This window comes from Aotus nancymaae, unplaced genomic scaffold, assembly GCF_030222135.1.
Source record: "Aotus nancymaae isolate 86718 unplaced genomic scaffold, 86718_ANA_hifiasm-v0.15.2.pri h1tg000062l, whole genome shotgun sequence".
NCBI classification, from domain to species: domain Eukaryota; kingdom Metazoa; phylum Chordata; class Mammalia; order Primates; family Aotidae; genus Aotus; species Aotus nancymaae.
Genome location: NW_026988476.1, coordinates 716,287 through 735,977, shown reverse-complemented (window position 1 = coordinate 735,977; position 19,691 = coordinate 716,287). Strand labels below are relative to the sequence as shown.

Sequence of the window (19,691 nt, the reverse complement as noted above, 5' to 3'; positions counted from 1 at the left end):
TTATTACTTCAAATATTTTTTATCCCCTCTCCTTTCTTTGAGTTTCTGGTTATACATGTGTTAGACAATTTTTTATTAACCCATAGCCACCAAGGCTCTGTTCATTTTATTTTCAACTTTTTTCCTCTCTGTGCTTTAATGTAGATAACTATTTTTCACTGTTACTTTGTTTACTGAGCTTTTCTTCAGCAGTGTATAATCTGCTGTTAAGCCCATACAGCAATATTTCCAATTCAGATATTGTATTTTTCTGGTCTAGAAGTTTGATATGGTTCTTTTTATGGTTTTCATTTCTCACATTATTTGTGCTTCTTTACATTCTTGGCCATGTTTGTAATAGCTTCTTTAAAGTTCTTATCTCACCTGCTTGTAACCCCAGTGCAACTGATGCCCTCTAAAACTTAAAAAAAAAAATTAAAGAAGAGAAGTGAATTTAAAAACTAACTTCATCATCCTTGTCATTTCTGTGTCTGTTTCTATTGATTGATTATTCTCCCATTTATGACTAATGTTTTACTGCTTCTTCACATGTGTAGTCATTTTTTTATTGGATACTAGGCATTGCATATATTACATGTTTAAGTGCCTAGATTTTGTTGTCTTTCTTTAAAGACTTAAGTTTCATTCAAAAAAGCAGTTAATTTACTTGCAGATCAGTTTTTTCAGCTTGTTTGAGTGGGTCTAGAATAGTCTTTACTATTGAACTGTTGCTATTCACTTGGGTTGGTTGGCAAAATATTACAGAAAATATTTAGGGAAAGTTAGAGGTTATAGTCTTAAACCTTTTAGAAGGTGGAAAGGTTTTATTGAGGCAGACCAACAGGTCCATTAAGTTAGGGAGAAAATAGGGACAAGGCTTTCCAAGTTAAGTCTGTTTACCCCACATCCCTTTGTCTCCACTCTTTACTCATGTAAACTTGGTGCTGGATGGTCCTCTCAGGGGGAGATCAAAGGGGACTTACCTGTTAATAGTGTTTACTGTGGGCCAGGAACCTAAAGCTTTTATTATTTGTAAAACCACTCTTTTAACTATGTTAATTATCCACAGGTGTGTTAACTTAGAACCTCTGTTGTAAAATCTTGACGGAATAAAAGTGTGGATGAACAGAGGGTCTGGGTCAGCTGGTTGCATTTCACCCTCTGAAAGCAGCCATTCCTAGCCCACTTGAAACACTGTAATGGTGTGAGAGTGCATTCATTCATCCATCATTGAGTCAGGATCTGCAGCTCAGACTTTCGCAGGTGGTGACTGACATCTCAGGTGGTAACCCTGATGTGATCAAGGTCACATTGGGCTAATTTAGCTTTATTTTTAAAGTGTGGCCTTTTTAGGGTCTCTTTACCAAATGCTTCAGGTTTTTATTAAGAATTCCCGTTCTAATCAGTCAGATCCTGAATGTTTCCAAACTCCATTCAAGTTCTTGTGGCTGTTCAGTTTAAATTTCTCCAGTAGTTGTTATTTACCACCCTCATAGGGTCTATCCTTAAAGCTATATCAAAGATTCACAGGAATCCTTATGTGTATTTCTGGAGGTTTCTCTGGCACTCTGCCCCACAAATATCATTTGTCTCGATCAGTATTAATACCAATTTCTGTGTCCTCAACAAACCCTGCTTGGCTTTCTTCTATCCTGTTAGGTAAATACCTCCAGAAAGAAATCTGTGGATATTTTTGAGGCTCATCTTGTTTGTTTTCCTTCCTTACAAGATCACAATTTTACTATGCCAATTGTCCAATGCCTGAAAACACTTGTTTCATAGATTTGGTCCAGTTTTCTATTACTTGTAGGGAGAGGTTTAGTCTGGTATCATTTACATATTCATGGCTGCATTCCCCTTAACATTTGCAAAAACAAACTTTCTATTTAATAGTAAAATACGTACTGAAAAATTGATAGTGTACAGCTTAATGAATTTTCTTTTCTTGCTTTTTTTTTTTTTTTTTTTTTGAGATAGGGTCTCACTTTGTTGCCCAGGCTGGAGTGCAATGGCACAAACATGGCTCACTGCAACTTCAACCTCCAGGGCTCAAGTATACCTCAGTCCCACAAGTAGCTGGGACTACAGGCGTACACCACCACACCTGGATAATTTTTGTATTTGTTTTTGCAGAGATGGGGGTTGGCCATGTTGCCCAGGCAGGTCTTGGAACTCCTGAGCTCAAGTAATCTGCCTTCCTCGGCCTCTCAAAGTGCTGAGATTACAGGTGTGAGCTACCGTATCCAGTCTAGTGAATTTTCATTAATTGAAAACACCATGTCATCAACACCCGGATCAAGAACATTATTAGAACTCCAGTAGCCCCTTATTGCTCCTGTCTAATTATTAACACTACCTAAAGGTAACCAATATCTTACTTCTATTACTTTATATGATTTTTTATTTTGAAAATTATGTAAATGGAATCATATAGTATGCATTTTTTTGTGTCTGAATTATTTCACTCAATTTTGTGATTGTGAAATTCATGCATGCTTTGCATATAGTTGTAGATGTAGATTATTGTCTTTCCTGTATGTTATGTATACTGGGACAAAAGATCTCTCAGCAAAGCAATTCTTTTTTACTTCCTGAAGAAAGGGTACTCCCACTAGCAATCTTGCCATGAGAGTACAATGAACAAAGGAAAGCAGACATATTTATTTCTTAAGCATTTGGGGTTGTCCTTACTGCTGTTCTCATCTCCATTGGGTGGAGCCAGACCTCACAATCTAAACTAAAACCCAACTGGCTAATAACGTGAAACTTTTCTAAACTGGTAAAAGCAATGGAGAGGAAAAAAAAAAAAAAAAAGGGAAGTCCAAATAAGGAAGGGGCATAGGCTGCAAGCTGGGAAATGCCTGTGCGCATGTCCAGCACAGATGTCTTTGTTAAAGTACAAGGACATAGAATGTACTACGTGCCTGTAAGCATGTCTACCAACTACATAGTATAGGGCTTCTAGCAAAAAGGCAAGAAGGCTTTCGAAGAAAGTGTTTAAAACAAATTGTTATTTCTAACACTTGTGAAATTGTCTTAAACAAGAAAGGAAACTTTGAAGAGGAACTTTTCTACCTCCCACAGTGTATAGTATTATAGTATCCTATTATGTGAATTTTTTTTTTTTTTTTTTTTTGAGATGGAGTCTCACTCTATTGCTTATACTGGAGTACAGTGGCATGATCTTGGCTCACTGCAACCTCTTCCTCCCGGGTTTAAACAATTGTCCTACCTCAGTCTCCCAAGTATCTGGGATTACAGATGCCCACTACCATGCCTGGCTAATTTTTTTGTATTTTAGTAGAAATGGGGTTTCACCATGTTGGCCAGGCTGGTCTTGAACTCTCGATCTCAAGTGATCCGCCCACCTCGGCCTCCCAAAGTGCTGGGATTACAGGCATGAGCCATTGCGCCCAGTGAGAATATTCTAAAATTTATTCATTTCATGAACATTCTTATACATATGTTTTCTGGTGAATATATGAATACATTTCTGTTGAGTAGGACCAAATTTATGTTAGTTCAGGCCTTTCTTCTGAACTCTAGGTTTACATATCCAAATCTACTTAACATGTCCATTTATAAGCATTTCAAATTTAACATATTCCAAACCATTTGCTCCTCCTTTTGTGTTCCATGAATCAGTAAATGGCTTCTTAATCCATCTAGTTACTTAAGGAGTCATCCTTAATATTCCTCTTTTTTGACCTTCCTGGCAAACTAATCTATTATTAAGTCCCTTGGATACCATCTCTGATTTATACATATCTTGAAATTATCCACCTCTGTCTCTAACTCCCATTACACTAGTTCAAGCCACCATCATTTCTGGCTTTGTCTGATGCAACTGCCTCCAACTGGCCTCCCAGCAGCCCTTCTTGCCCTCTTCCAATCTATTCCCCACAAACAGCTTGAGTGATTCTTAAATATGCAAATAAGAATCTACTTAATAATAGTCTTTATTAGCTGCCCATTGACCTTGGGCTGAGATGAGACAAGGGCCAGACCACGCTGGCTCTTATTGGCCACATTACAGATTTCAGGTTGTATTTTGGAAGATATCTTAATGTCAACGCGCAAAGTTTCTCCTTGTTCCCTACACTCCATCCACATTGACTTCCTTTTAGTTCCTAGAGCACACGAAGTTTTCATGCCCCAACAACCTCACACGTCATATTTCCTTGACCGGGAACATTCTCTAAGGCTCTTCAATATGCCTGCAGCTTAAAAGGCACTTATTCGGAGGGCTCTTCCCTGACAGTCCAAAATTAATTCATCATTACTAATTTTCCCTCCCAGTACTGATCACAATTTATAATTCTGTAACTATTTGTGCTTTAATGTCTCTTGCTCCTATTACATCTTAAATTCCATCAAGTGTTATGTCCACTCCTGTAACCCCGTGCTTAACACGGTGCTTGGCACATGGTAAACAGTCAGTAAATGCCTATTTAATAATGTACGACAGATGCAAAGGCCAGAAGGGGTCGCAGGGTCAGCATCTGGCACTTCTCTGCTATGGTTCGTTTCCTTCATGTGTGTGGGAATAGACGGGGCTAGCTCCTCTCCTTGCTCACCCAGAGGGGGCTTTTCTCCCTGTCCCTTTGATAGTGTTTGCTGTAGGGCAGCGTGTGAGAGACAAAATGCCTGCAGATACAGGGCGGCGAGCGGGGGAGACTGGCCCTATTTCTGAAGTCAGGGCAGTTCTGTCATCAGAGGACGCTGTACTTTTCTGGCGCAGGTGCGAGAGAGGCTGCCAATCTCTCCTGCATGGGGTGGGACTAAGGCGGGCCCCGGGAGTGGGCGGGTTGTTGTCCCCTTCCTGCAGAACCCGATTGGCCTGGGCGAGCCGAGGGGACGGGGGCGTGGTTTGATTCCGCGGGTGTGAGCCACGTTGGACGCACCGCAGCCTCGCCGAAAGGCTCCTCCCAGACCCCACAATGCATTGCGGGGCGCGTCACTCGGAGCGGCGGTTCCCAGCTCGACAGGTACTCCCCTGCCCCTCCTAGCCCTCTTCTTCCCTTCTTGGGGGTCGTTCGAACCGCTGCCGGCCGCTCCCCTTCCTCTCCCTGTGTCCCGCCACAGCCTCAGCCTTCGCCTTCGGGACTGAACACCTACCCGACGGGCAGGAGCCAAGTTTGTGCCTTTGGGGTGGGAGCTGGGGCCGCGGAGCGCTGGAGGGGCGGGCAAGCGGGGACCCCGTCCCCTTCGACTTGAGGGGTCTGTTGGGCCACTCGGGCGGCAGTTGCGCCTTGTCTGTGCTGCCTTAGGTATTGGGCAGCCAGGGGAGGAATGTCTGAGGGCGAGGGACGGTCGCCCTTGGCTGTCAGCGTAGTGATGGGGATTCCCTGGGGCCCAGATGTCGGAAACACGGTGAACTACCTGTGTAAGTGGCCCGCGAGAGCTTGAGGTGGCGTTTCTTATTCCTTTTAGGCAGAATGGGACTTGAACCAGTGTCTTACTTTACGTCTTGTGGGGATGGAGTAAGCATTGAGCCCAGATATTTGCCCACGTTGGCTCACAGAAACCTCTTGAGACCCTATCTCAGGAGTCGCTTTGGAAACGATGTGGTAGAAGGGAGACCTGAGTAATTGACTCGGCAAGTGGAGGAGGTCTCCGAAAGAACAGGACAAGCCCCAGCTGGCTTGAATCTCTGCCAGTGAATACAGCTGAAGATAATTTTTCTCCTGCTGCTTAGTTTCCTGGATCATCCACCTGGGACAGGTGGCGAGCTTGAGAACCAGTCCCTCCTATGCCTATTCAACCAAGGCAAAGCCTAGCCCAGAGCAAAAGTGTCAGCCACCAGACTGGAGATGTTGGATCTCCAATCAGGGGGAACAGCCACTTTTAAAACTCTGAATCACTTTCCATGTTACTGATATTTAGTTACATGCTAAGATTGTAAGGAATCAGGCAATGCCTTAAATGGTACCTACAATTTCTGGTATATTAAGGTTCGTTATTTGACTGACACCTGTGACCGTATCCTAAATTAATGGGGACATTCGGGTATTTCCTATGTTGAAAACATCACATCTGCTTGGTGCTTTTTTATTTATTTTTTGTGTGCAACTGATTAAAATAGAAGTATATCTTATGTTGGTATATGAAAGAGGCCCAGGCACTATACAGGGTTGCCTGTGACCTTCCTTTACATGTTTTTGAGTAAGAAGTTTGCATATGTTGATAGTGTCTCACAGTGTTAGAGTTGGGCCTGAGATTAAATCCCTACTTTGTCACTTATTAGTTTAGGGATTAAACAAATTCCTTAAGCTTTTTGGGCTTGAGTTTCCTCAAAGGTAAAATGGAACTAATAATACCTACCTCACAGGTTTTTGGAAGGCTTAAATGAGTTAATTTGTATGAAGTGCGTCGTCCATAGAGAGTAATCAAGTAATATAGCAAATAATATAGTGCTTTTAGTATATTACAAGGCAGTGTTTCGGGTGCTTTATATGATCCTATGAGACAGATAATATTATCTTTAAAACAAGCCTATGAGATAGATACTGTTAGTAGCCACAATATGTAGGAGTGGAAATTGAGATATGGCAAAGCTTCCCAAATTTGCATGGCTGGTACATGGTTGAGCCAGAATTAGAACCCAGGCAGCCTGGCTCCAGATTCTGTCCTCTTTATAACTACCAAACTGTACTGCCTCTTAAAGAAAATGTAACCTGTTGTTTTATTATTTCAAAATGAATAGCTAGTTTCTATATCACTGGTTTCTTGCCTCTTGTTGGTTTTTGGAGACTGATGAAGCATTGTGGTGTAGAGATATTAGAAATTTAGATTGAAGTACCAGTTCTGCTATATACTAGCAGTGTGACATTGAGAAAGTGAGCCTCCATTTCCTCATCTGTAAAATGGAGGTTCTACCTACCCAAATGTGGACTATGTGGCACTATACAAATGTTGGGATTGACACATTTGAGCATGTACTGAGGGCCCTGTCCTAGATGTGAGTAAAATCTGTTGTGAAGCCTGAGGTCTTATACATACTGTGCAGTGCAAGCGCCTATAATAGGAGTGTCAAAAACTGCTAGTGAGGTAAAGTGCACAGGCAAAATGGTAGAAATTTCTTCCCCTTTATCACTCAGTCTACCCCGCACCCTCCCTGTGCATCACAGTTAATATAGTTTTCTGTCCAGATTAACTGCCACTGCCCCCCAACATTCCCACAGATCTCAGCTACCACTTTTAATAAAATAATATGCACCTTATTGGTAGTGTTTCTCAAACTTTGGTACTGTCACATATGCAAGATAATTTGATTAGCAGATGAACATTTAAAAAATTCTCCCAAAATGTTCACACACATTTGAATGAAACAAGTTCATTTAATTAGAAAAACCTAACACCTCAAAACTGATTTCACAGATATTATTGCTAAAAAATAGAAGACAAGAAAAGTAAGTCAGTTCAAAGACCAATATTAGGTAAATAGTACAGGTGGGTGAAGATAATTCTGAAAGTGGCATTTGGGTGACTGAAGACTGGGAAATTATGAACTAAAATAAATATGAGTGCTTTTACCCCCAGTATAAAATGTTTTTATCTTAAAAATGGCATTTGTGAAAGCATTTGGCTGGAACATATATACAAAATCTACTTATATGTTGGGCTTTGTTTATTACCTTTTGAGAGATACCTTCCTGAGACATTGAACCTGTAGTCATTACCCACACAAGGTCCTGAAGAAGAGAGGTGTCTTGTTATCTTAGGTCTAAGAACTTGCTAACACTACTATAGTAGTTTGGCATTATGGGAATTTATTTTCCTCAGCCTTTACATCAAGGTTTACCCAGATTTACCTGGATTCTAACTTGTGCTTTTTCCTTCAACAGTTGCTGATGGGGAGAGGAAACAATAGCCACTATTCAGATTCCCTGTGAGTTAACTGCTGCTGTCTAAAGCAGGTATAATATTTTCTCTGTATTAAAGGTGAGGAAAAATGGACCAGTGCTATAAACATTTATCTATGGCCCTGTTAAGCTAAAAACTCCTAAATCTTCCCATGCAATTGTTGTAACCTCTTGCTTTCCACAGTTCCACTGGTTCTTCCTTGGAATTTTGCCAACCACAACCCTTCTTAGACCTTAAAGATACTTTAACCTAGCTTGGGCTTGATATGGACAGATTCTCTTTTCTGCTATCACAGTTCAGATAAGATTAGTTTAAAAACAACAACAAACTACATTATGAATCCATAGTAAAAAGAAAAAAAGTAGTTCATTGAATTGATGGAGAGACAGCTTAGCATAAGGTAATTGGAGTCTGTCTACAAATTGGTTAAGGCTGACATTGATCACTGGACATTCATGCCAGTTTGTCAGGCTTAAATTCAACTGGTTTGGATGCTGAATCAAATTACTCTGATAGGAAGAGGTTTAATTTTTTCCCTAAGAAAAATCCTAACTATGGATCAGTAGAAACAATCCTCTGACAACCTTATAAGAATTTTGACAGGGAATATAACTGCTGTGTTCTGCTTTTAGTTAAAAGCTAAAGTATGTATTAGGAATATTTGAGGCCAGGAGCAGTGGCTCACGTCTCTAATACCAGCACTTTGGGAGGCCGAGGTGGGCAGGTCACTTGAGGTCAGAAGTTTGAGACCAACCTGGCCAACACAGCTGAACCCCGTCTCTACTAAAAATACAAAAATTAGCCAGGTGTAGGGGTGGGCACCTGTAATCCGGAGAGGATGAGGCAGGAGAATCACTTGAACCTGGAGGCAGAGGTTGCAGTGAGTGGAGATCGAGCCATTGCACTCTAGCCTGGGCGAGAGTCAGACCCTGTCTCAAAAAAACAAAAAGAAATATTTGAAATGTAAGTTTGTCCAACTAATGAAGTTTTCCAGTTAATGAAGTGAATTAAGCAGTGGGCAACACACCTGTGTTGTTTCCTCTTTTCATCTGAATTTCTCTAATTTAGGGGGTGATGTTTCTTGATGGTAGGGAACTCTTCATTCCTAGTATTGGTATGATTCATGGCACACAGTAGATATTCAGTAAATGCTTGTTAAACAAATGGAACTTAAAATTGTGTTCTTTTTTCAGTATGTATTCTAGAAAATATGGATCATATATTTATCGATCTGTCATTAAAGAATAACTTTGAAGACTACATGAAATTTGCAACCTATTAATAAAGACTATTCCTAATATTTCTATTAGGATCCTAGAGAGGCCAGACATAAAAGAATGCAGTCTACTTTTATTTTACTTATTTGTTTTTTGAGACAGGATCTCTCTTGTCACCCAGGTTGGAGTACCCCCCCTTCCCAGCCCTGAGACGGGAGTCTCACTCTTGCCCAGGCTGGAGTGCCGTGGCATGATCTCAGCTCACTGCAACCTCTGCCTCCTGGGTTCAAGCAATTCTTCTGCCTCAGCCTCCGAGTAGCTGGAATTACAGGCGTGCGCCACCATGCCTGGCTAATTTTTGTATTTTTGATAGAGACAGGGGTCTCACCATGTTGGCTAGGCTGGTCTCAAACTTCTGATCTTGTGATCTGCCCGCCTCAGCCTCCCAAAGTGCTGGGATTACAGACATCAGCCACTGCACCTGGCCGTTTTAATTAGTATTCTTATATTACTAGTGAGTTGAACATTTTTACATATGCTTATCAAGTTTGGCTTTAATCTTTATCTAACCCAAATTGTTCATTTTGTTTTAGGTCTTCTCTGTTGGTTGAAATGTCTATGATTTTATCTGCCTCAGTCATTCGTGTCAGAGATGGACTGCCACTTTCTGCTTCTACTGATTATGAACAAAGCACAGGAATGCAGGAGTGCAGAAAGTATTTTAAAATGCTCTCGAGGAAACTTGCTCAACTTCCTGATAGATGTACGCTGAAAACTGGACGTTATAACATTAAGTAAGACTTCAGTTTGCTTCATTTGACTCAGTTGCCCAGTGGTTGCCATTTTAATGAAGTTTAAATGGTTGCAGTAGAAAGGAGTGATTAGGAAAACCTGTTCAAGTCAAGAATCATATCGTTCTAAACTTACACTAAATAATAGTCATTATGTTAGCAGCAGCCTTTTTGCAGTTTCTTTGTATTTATATGTGGCTCTAGGAAATTTTATAGTTGTGCACATCACAGATATTTATAAGTTGATCCCTAAATATTTATTTGCATTCTTACATACCTAGGATTGTAGTAGGCAAACTATAATTGGAAATAGAAAATTTTTACCTGATATCTGCCATTAGAGAGCTGAAGCAGCATCTAGTGGGAGGGGATAGGACTTATCACTGTATCATATATGAATCAAGTAATACTGGGCAGTGGGATAGAGAGTGACTATTTATGGTGGTCAAGGGCCTCTCTGAGAGGGTGACATTTGATCAGAGACCTAAAAGATGAGAGAGGAGGTAGTTAGATGAAGGATGCTGTGGATGAAGAGCAAGGCAGAGGTATCAGCCAGTGGGGAAGCCCTTTGTTACATATCAAGAGACAGAAAGGAAACCAGTGATCCCGAAGCGTTATGGACAATTGTAGAAAGTGAGGTCAGAAAGGTAGGAATGGGGCGGGTTATGCAGGGCCTTCTAGGCCATAGTGAGTTTGGAGTCTATTAGTCTGTTTAGTCTAATGTAGTAGGAAGCCATTGGAGAGTTTTAAGCTGTAGAGTTACATGATTTCATTTTGGCATAGAGTAGATCATTCTGGCTGCTCTGTGAAGGATACACTAAAGGAGAAAGAGTGGAAGCAGAGAGATCAGGTGGAGATGATGAGTGTAACGAGCTAGGGTGGTAATGAAAAGAAATAGTTACATTGGGGTGTATTTTGGAATTAATACCAGCAAATCTTCCTACTGGATTGAAATGGGATGTGGAGGAAAAAGAATAATAATCACCTGTAATTTTTTGACCTGAGGAACTGGATGAACATTGGAGCTGAAATGGGCAAGACAGGAGAGGATAAGTGTGTCTCATTGGTAAAAAGTAAGAATTCTGTTTGGACATGTTAAATCTGAGCTGCCTATTAGATATCCAGGGGCACTGCTAGGGAAGCAGTTGGATATATGAGTCTGAATCTTAGTGAAGAGGACAAGTATAGAAATTGAGATTTGGAAGTCAGCTTACAGTCTGTGATTAAAACCATGGGAATGGATGAGACCACCCTGGGAAGCTTAGACCTGAAACAATTAGAGAACAATTAATTTCTGAGCAGTTTGATACTGATTATGCATACAGAAGGAAATCAAAAGCACAGTCCATATAGGATATAATAAGCAGAGGGCTTCGTTGTTGAGATGAGACATGAGCCATGTCCTGAAGAATTAATAAGAGTTGGCTAAGGCAGGGAGGAGGGCATTCCAGGTGTACAGAGGAGAGGCAGAATAAAGAAAGTGATTTAGCATGGCAGGTGTATTAACATGCTTATCTTGGTTCAGTGGATGGTGATTTTGGGATAGTTGTGAGACATGTGTGATAATCAGTGTGGGACCAGATCCTGGATTGCCCGGAAAGTTCAGGTTGAAGAATGTCACTTTGATATAATACATTATAGGAAGTTCTGCTGCAGGTTCAAGAGAAGTGACTTGATCAAAAACTATCCTGAGACAGTGGAATTTAGGGTGAGATGGACAGTCCAAGAGGAGAGAGATAAGGCAGAGAAGCCAACTTATTATTAGGGCCTGAAGTAAGAAAATAAACATGCAAATGAAGACTACAGTGCCAAAAGAACTAGAATGATAATGAAGAGAAATAGTTTGATTGGCTATCACTTTGAAGTTGGATCAGTTCAAAATAAGTGATCAGGCTTGATAGGATGGAATACCAGAGATGAAAATAAGGAAGGATCAGAGATGACTGAAGCCTTGGAATTGGACAGAATGATGGTGTCATTGTCAGAAATGAGATCTTTGGAACAGACTGTTTACGAGGTGTGAAGCAGAAGAGAAAGATGAAGCTCCATTTTGATCATTTTTTAAGACACAGGGGCTTGCTCTATCACCTAGGCTGGAATACAGTGGCGTGATGAGAGTTCACTGCAGCCTTGACCTCTTGGGCTCAAGCTATCCTCCCACTTCAGCCTGCCGAGTAGCTGGGACTACAGGTGCATACCATCACTTCTGGCCAACTTTTTCATTTTTAGTAGAGATGAGGTCTCACTGTTTTGCCCAAGTTGACCTGAAACTCCTGGGCTCAGGTGATCCTCCTGCTTTGGCCTCCCAAAGTGCTAGGATTACAGACATAACCATGACACCTGGCCCACTTTAATTATTTAAATTGAGGTTTTAGGCCAAGCGGGGTGGCTTACACCTGTAATCTCAGCACTTTGAGAGACTGAGACAGGCAGATCACTTGAGCCCAGGAGTTTGAGATCAGCCTGGGCAACATGGTGAGACCTTGTCTCTACAAAAAAATTAAAAAATTAGCCAGACATAACGTAGTCCCAACTACTCTGGGACATAGGTGGGAGAATTGCTTGAGCCTAGGAGGTTGAGCTGCAATGAGCTATGATCTCACCCCTATATTCCAGGGTGACAGAGCAAGACCCTGTCTCAAAAATATATGTATAAATACAATAAATAAATTGAGGTTTTTGACAAGGTAGTTCAATGGAGATGGGATAGAGATTTTGGAATCATTCACGTAGATGTGGTTGATATTGAGAAGGGAGAAATGTCTACTGGGTGTATAGAGAGGCCCAGAATAGAACCTTAGAGAATGTCTACAGTTACTTGCATCACGATAGTGAGATGTTATATTTAATTGAAGTTTCTGAGGGTTTAACTGGAAACTATTGTGATCATAATGATTAAAATGTATGTAAAATGATGTCTTAATTTCTTTTTTTTTTTTAAGAGGAAAAACTTGAAACATTTTAGTATTTTGTTTAGTAGGCTCTGTTAGTGCCTTGGATCATTATTCTGAGTTTTATTTGTGAATATATAGTGGTATAAACAAATAATCAGAGTTACAGGAGATTTGCTTGAATGTATATTAATTCTAGGTGTGCTGGACTTTTTTAAAAAACTTTTTTGCAAATTTTTTTTGACTTATTTTCTGTTTTTAAATTAAAAAAATTTTTTGATTTTTCTTTAAAGTAAAATGTAAAATTTTAACATCTCTTTATTGTATTTAACTGAAAATTCTAGATTTTCTATTTAGTTGTACTCCAGCTTATTTCACACAAAAGATTTGGGGCAATTTAGGAAAAAAAAAAATTCAGGGGGCCAAGTAAGGGAGTCAGAAGAAGAAAAATAGATATAAGAGAATAATAAACTGAGGTAACATTTCCTTCTGGAAATGCAAACTAGATAGTTCATTCATTTGTTAGAAAAAGGTTGCAAATACTACCTTTGAGTTTCCTTGTGGCCAAAGCAAAGGGGGATAATCCATAGGATTTAGTGTCCGCTGAATAAAAACATTTTTTTTCCTGTTATTGAGACCTGAAATACATAGGGAGGACACCATTTGGATAACATTCTTCCAGCAAACCATAATTATAAGAGTTTAGGAGTGGGATAAATCAGCAGAAGTCTAATTTTGTCTGGTTTAAGAATACAATTCAGATAAGTTGAAAGGAAAAGATTACCTGACCTTAAGAGCCATGCATAGAAAAACATTTATGCATGTTTTTTGGTACCAAGTTTTCAATAAGGATTGGAGAATAGAATTTTTTTTCTTATTTTTTTTTTTTTGAGACAGAGTCTTGCTCTGTCACCAGGCTGCAGTGCAGTGGTGCGATCTCGCTCACTGCAACCTCCGCCCCCTGGGTTCAAGCAATTCTCCTGCCTCAGCCTTTTGATTGGCTGGGACTGTAGGTCTGCACTGCCATGCCTAGCTAATTTTTTTGTATTTTTAGTAGAGATGGGGTTTCACCATGTTGACTAGTCTCGTCTTGATCTCCTGACTTCATGAGCCGCCCACCTTGGCCTCCCAAAGTGCTGGGATTACAGGCGTGAGCCACTGTGCCCAGCCCCAGGAAATGGGATTTCTAGTTCTAGTTCCTTATAAGGACTTGGATTTCACATATTTTCTATCATTGGTAAGAGATCTTATGGCTTAGTTTCTGTTTTTTGAGGGTTTTACCTTATATGACATTGAGCTTAGACTGAAATGCATTAAATTGAGAATTTGTGTGTGTTACCTGACTTATAATTCTCATATCACAACTTTCTTTTTAACCACTGTGAATTTGCTAGATAAAACTCACAGATCTGCAGTAGCAACATCATAGCACAGCCTGAAATTGCCACAATGCTACCCCCTTTTCTCCTAGCCATATTGAATACTTCTTTTCTTCAAATCCTACTACTTTTGAATCACCTCCTTTCTCATTACTATTTCACTTCTCTAATGATCTCACTCCTTTCACAGATCACCTGTAGAACTTGCTTGACTACCTTTTTCATCATTTATTAAAATTTCTTATTTTTAATTTAATTTTTTTATTTCTCCTCTCTCTGTAACAGGGTTGTAACTGATTGAGGAAATGGATCTGCCATGGCAGATCAATTTTTATTCCTCAACTCTTAGCATTGTGGTTTTCAAATTTGTATAGAAATTGAGGTACTCTTCACAGAATCTCAAAGTCACAAAAGTGTATAGTTACGTGCCAAATCAGTTGGTGTCTCACATTAAATTCTAGTTGAATAGGCAGGGGAAGACCAGAGTTTGAAAAAAAAAAAAAAAAAAAAAAAAGGCGGGGCGGGGGTAGTAACATTTAAAATTGAGATAATTAGGCTGGGTGCAGTGGCTCATGCCTGTAATCCCAGCACTTTGGGAGGCTGAGACAGGCAGATTTAGGAGTTCGAGACTGGCCTGGCCAACATGGCAAAACCCTGTCTCTACTAAAGATACAAAAAAAAAAAAAGCCAGGTGTGGTGGCAGTCACATGTAATCCCAGTTACTTGGGAGGGTGAGGCAAGAGAATCACTTGAACCCGGGAAGTGGAGACTGCAGTGAGCTGAGATCATGCCACTGCACTCCAGCCTGGGCTTCAGAGTGAAACTCTGCCTCAAAATAAATAAGTAAATAAAATTTCAAAATTAAATTGAGAAAATTCCTTTAGTTTTCTCCCCCTGTGTACTGGGAAAATGATAAATTTCAAATGTGTGTAGTGGCTGGATACTTCCGTTTAGCCAATGGAGCATATTCTGTGGAGCATGGCTTGTGCTAGCACAGTTCCTTGCACATGTCATAGTAGCTGCTAAATGAGGGAGGTTGTTTTGGCAGTATGACAGCATTCAGGGTGCCAAAGAGGTAAGTCTTCATTTTTTTCCAAAAGGTTTCAGCTTTGGAGAAATGTTGTTGATTGGGCAAGATGGAGTGTAGTGTGGGGTATTCAGTTTTGTGATCTCTTCTCACATTCCATAGTGATATCCCAATTCTCTCTATATAAAATTTTAAGGAATTCGTCCATTTTGTAAGTTGAAGGGTACTTTCCTCAGAGTGTAATGAATTTTTAATGATAAACTTATGTTACCACTTAAGAAAAAATAATGACTAAAGTAAGTTTGAACCATATGAGATCTTTAAAACTTTGAAATTGGCTTTAGAGTTTTAAAAATCATAGTTGCACATGTTCAGATCTCTTTATTTAAACATTAAGACACTGGAAAGACAAATACCCTTTGGGAAGCCAGTCATACCCTACTGTGAATTTTAGTGCAAGAAGTAACATTTTTCATTTCTTTCATTGTGAATCATTTGAAGTCTGATAATGGCTGTGAGCCTCTTAACATTCTTGCCTTGCCAGAGGGTTCTCCCCAAACTGCTACCTCCAGCCAGGAATACTATTTTAGGCCTACCCGCATTTTGGATTTAGTTTCCCTTTCACTCTTTCACGTTATTTTCTGATTACTAGATTTAAACTGTAACCCAGTTATGGAGTACTTGCAGTTGCCAGGTACTTTACTGACATTATTAAACTTCCTAACAGCTCTGTGAAGGGCTATTAAATAGAGCTCTTTTCCATTGCCAGGGGCAGACACACAACTCACATTAGCTTAAGGAAAAATGGGTATTTTGAATGGTACTGGTGGAGCTCCCTTCACAGATGTTATCAGAAATATTTCTCATTTCTACAGTCTCTTATCTTTTGCAGATAGATATACTCTCTACAGACTTGAAAACACTACACAGACAGCTCCAGGCTTACTTCAGTCCAACTGAGCAACTCCTCTTCATGTCTCAAGAACAGGACATTGTCTTTGCTTGTTTCTGGACTGATCATTGTGGTCAGAGGGGATGAGGTACTCTTATTTGGCCAAGACTGCATCACATGTCCCCACCCCTTTGAGCTTTACCAAAGCTATACAGAATGGAGCTGGGGGTAATTCCCCAAAGGGAAAGAGGGAAGGATGCTGGGCAGATAGCCATTATAGTGCTAACACTGTAAATGAGACTTAGGAATGTAAGGCAACTCCTTCAACATCACAAAAACAGTAAATGACATATCTGAACCACAATCTTTTTGGATTCAGATTATTACCTGGTAAAAAATGGCTGCTCCCCTTTACCCTTAACCCTTTCTTAGCAGCATGTGTTCCTAATTCTCCTAATTCTTTTCACTTTTTATGGAGAGAGAAATGAACCAGGGAAGAGGATGAAGGGAAATACCACTCCTCTCTTTTTTTGGTTGATAATGAGGAAGAGAGTATATGTGAATCCTAAAAATGATGGTGTAGCATTGTCTCATTTGAGACTAGGTGTTTGACAGGGAGAGGGTGTGGCTGGGAAATGCAACCAACCTATAGCTACCAAACCAGGTAGGGGAAGAGGATAACCTGGATGTCCAGTTTTCCTGTTTTGTCTCATTACTAGCATCACATTACTTTTCTCCTGCTTATTATGGCAAAATGTACAGCTTCTCACACCATATACGTTAAGTAGGCTCTTGTGAACTAGCCTGGGAACCTGATTACTGTTACATTACAGTTTCGGTGGGAAAATGAGATCTAGGTGCAGTAAACTTTGGGAATATACCCAACAGGTAAGTTAGGGATTATCTGATCAGTTATCTAAAAAAGTCAGGATCTTTGGGCTGTGGTAGGGAAATGAGAAAGGGTGAATTGGGAGATTAACTCTGAAGAAAAGGAAATAAAGATGTCAAAGGGAAACTCTGCTTACTCTGTTTTATCCAAGTCTCTGATGGTATAATTACCATTGGCTCCTTAAAATGATCTCAGATTCTCTATTAGGTTACTGTTCTAAGTTATCATCTGGGATGCATATTAATAAATATTTTCTTTTTTAATGATGTTAAAATGTGTGGCTAAAATGGGTCTTTTATTCATAGGATGATTTATTCATGATTTGGCTCTTCACCATTGGAAGGTGATTGAAAGTTGGCCACATAAAGGAATAAGTGAGAAAATAGGAAGTTCCTGGGAAAATGCTGCATATGGTGGACACTTAGTGTTACTGAGCCCTCATTCATATCTCCTAATGTCCCACTAATGGCAAAGTCTTTTGTTTTCATCTTGTTTTCTATGAGGCATATTTCTATGAGACATAAAGTTTGTAAGATATGTTCACTTCATTAATGTTGAGCCTTTCTATTTAATATTTTTAGAGATGGGTTTTTGCTCTGTTGCCCAGACTAGAGATGCAGTGGCACAATCATAGCTTATAGCACCCTTGAACTTCCGGGCTCACACAATCCTCCTTCCTCAGCCTCCCGAGTAGCTGTGACTATGGGTGTGCATCACTATACCTGGCTAATTAAAAAATTTTGCAGAGATGGCATCTTACTTTGTTGTCTAGGCTGGTCTCGAACTCCTGGGCTCAAGCAGTCCTTCTGCCTCAGCCTCCCAAAACGTTGGGATTACAGGTGTGAGCCACTGGACCTGACCCTATTTAATATTTTAAAGTTTAAACACTATTTTAGGGAATAGAATTCAATGTAGAAGGTTCTATTCCAAAACATTTTTTTATATTTAGCAAATTTAACAGATTAGAGATGGTGTGTCCTATTAAAGAGCTTTTCTGCACTCAGGAAAGCTATTCACAGGGCAAATGTAGCTACATAGGATAAACAGAGTTTCTATGTATAGTGGTACAATTATAGCATGAAAATTACATGTTATATGTAATCCAAATAATTTTTCAGTTCATAAATTATTTTATGGGTAATACTAAATTATTTGCTATCTATGTGCCTTATCATTTAGCATGCTACATTTTATGTATATGTCTTGGTTTGTAAATCATTGTGATAAGCACATTCCCAGTAATTATATAGTAAGCTTCTGGCAGGCTGGGACTTTATCTTTGCCATCAGAGCCTATAAAGTAGAATGCTAGGCCTATGCTTGGTGTTTTGTGTGCTGAAAGAATGATCATTGCTATTACTAATTATTTAGTTTGGTGCAACAGGCCAGAATTGTCCTAATAATGTCGGTGTTTAATTGGTGATATGCAAAATTTCTTTGACAGTTTGTAAATGAAATTAGATACAAGAAAAAAGTTTAATATGTAAAACCATTTATTCATTTTGTTGAATATAGGAATCACTTGTGGAATGGCTTGGACACATTATAGAATTAGCTTTTCAGCGGATTAGAAGGGGTAAATCTCCTATGTCTGGTATTTGGACTTCTTTTTTTTTTTTTTTTTTATAGAGAATATATATATATATATTTTTTTATTGCATTTTAGGTTTTGGGGTACATGTGAAAAACATGCAAAGTTGTTGCATAGGTGCATTCGTGGCAGTGTGATTTGCTGCCTCCCTCCCCCTCACCCATATCTGGCATTTCTCCCCATGCTATCCCTCCCCAACTCCCCCCCACGCTGTCCCCCCCACTCCCCCACAACAGACCCCCGTGTATAGTGCTCCCCTCCCTGTGTCCATGTGTTCTCCTTGTTCAACACCCTCCTATGAGTGAGAGCATGTGGTGTTTGGTTTTGTGTTCTTGTGTCAGTTTGCTGAGAATGATGGTTTCCAGGTTCATCCATGTCCCTACAAAGGACGCGAACTCCTCCTTTTTAATGGCTGCATAATATTCCATGGTGTATATGTGCCACATTTTTCCTGTCCAGTCTATCATCGATGGGCATTTGGGTTGGTTCCAGGTCTTTGCTATTGTAAACTGTGCTGCAATGAACATTCGTGTGCATGTGTCCTTATAGTAGAACGATTTATAATCCTTTGGATATATGCCCAGTAATGGGATTGCTGGGTCAAATGGAATTTCTATTTCTAGGTCCTTGAGGAATCGCCACACTGTTTTCCACAGTGGTTGAACTAATTTACACTCCCACCAACAGTGTAAAAGTGTTCCTATTTCTCCACATCCTCTCCAGCATCTATTTTCTCCAGATTTTTTAATGATCGCCATTCTAACTGGCGTGAGATGGTATCTCAATGTAGTTTTGATTTGCATTTCTCTAATGACCAGTGATGATGAGCATTTTTTCATATGCTTGTTGGCCTCTTGTATGTCTTCTTTTGTAAAGTATCTGTTCATATCCTTCGCCCATTTTTGAATGGGCTTGTTTGTTTTTTTCTTGTAAATCTTTTTTAGCTCGTTGTAAATTCTGGATATCAGCCCTTTGTCAGATGGGTAGGCTGCAAAAATTTTTTCCCATTCTGTTGGTTGCCGATTCACTCTATTGACTGTTTCTTTTGCCGTGCAGAAGCTGTGGAGTTTGATTAGGTCCCATTTGTCTATTTTGGCTTTTGTTGCCAATGCTTTTGGTGTTTTGGTCATAAAGTCCTTGCCTACGCCTATGTCCTGAATGGTTTTGCCT

The 19,691-nt window shown here is 39.8% G+C and overlaps 1 protein-coding gene across 6 annotated transcripts in view; it reads left to right on the top strand.

Moving 5' to 3' along the window:
• Positions 1-4,929: 4,929 nt before the first annotated feature.
• The window catches only part of SEC22A (SEC22 homolog A, vesicle trafficking protein), a 78,986-nt gene continuing 64,224 nt past the window's right edge, over positions 4,930-19,691 (top strand). For 3 of the 6 annotated variants that reach the window (XR_010338546.1, XR_010338545.1, XM_012476191.3), the window contains exons 1-2: positions 7,831-7,870; positions 9,656-9,856. Coding sequence is in view for 4 of the 6 variants with exons in the window: in XM_012476191.3 (XP_012331614.1) it covers positions 7,833-7,870; positions 9,656-9,856 (239 nt within the window). In the remaining 2 variants the exon portion in view is untranslated. Of the gene's footprint in view, positions 4,968-7,826; positions 7,924-9,655; positions 9,857-19,691 lie in introns of those variants that run through there. The other 3 variants (XM_012476192.3, XM_012476193.3, XM_012476194.3) reach the window with 3 other exon arrangements.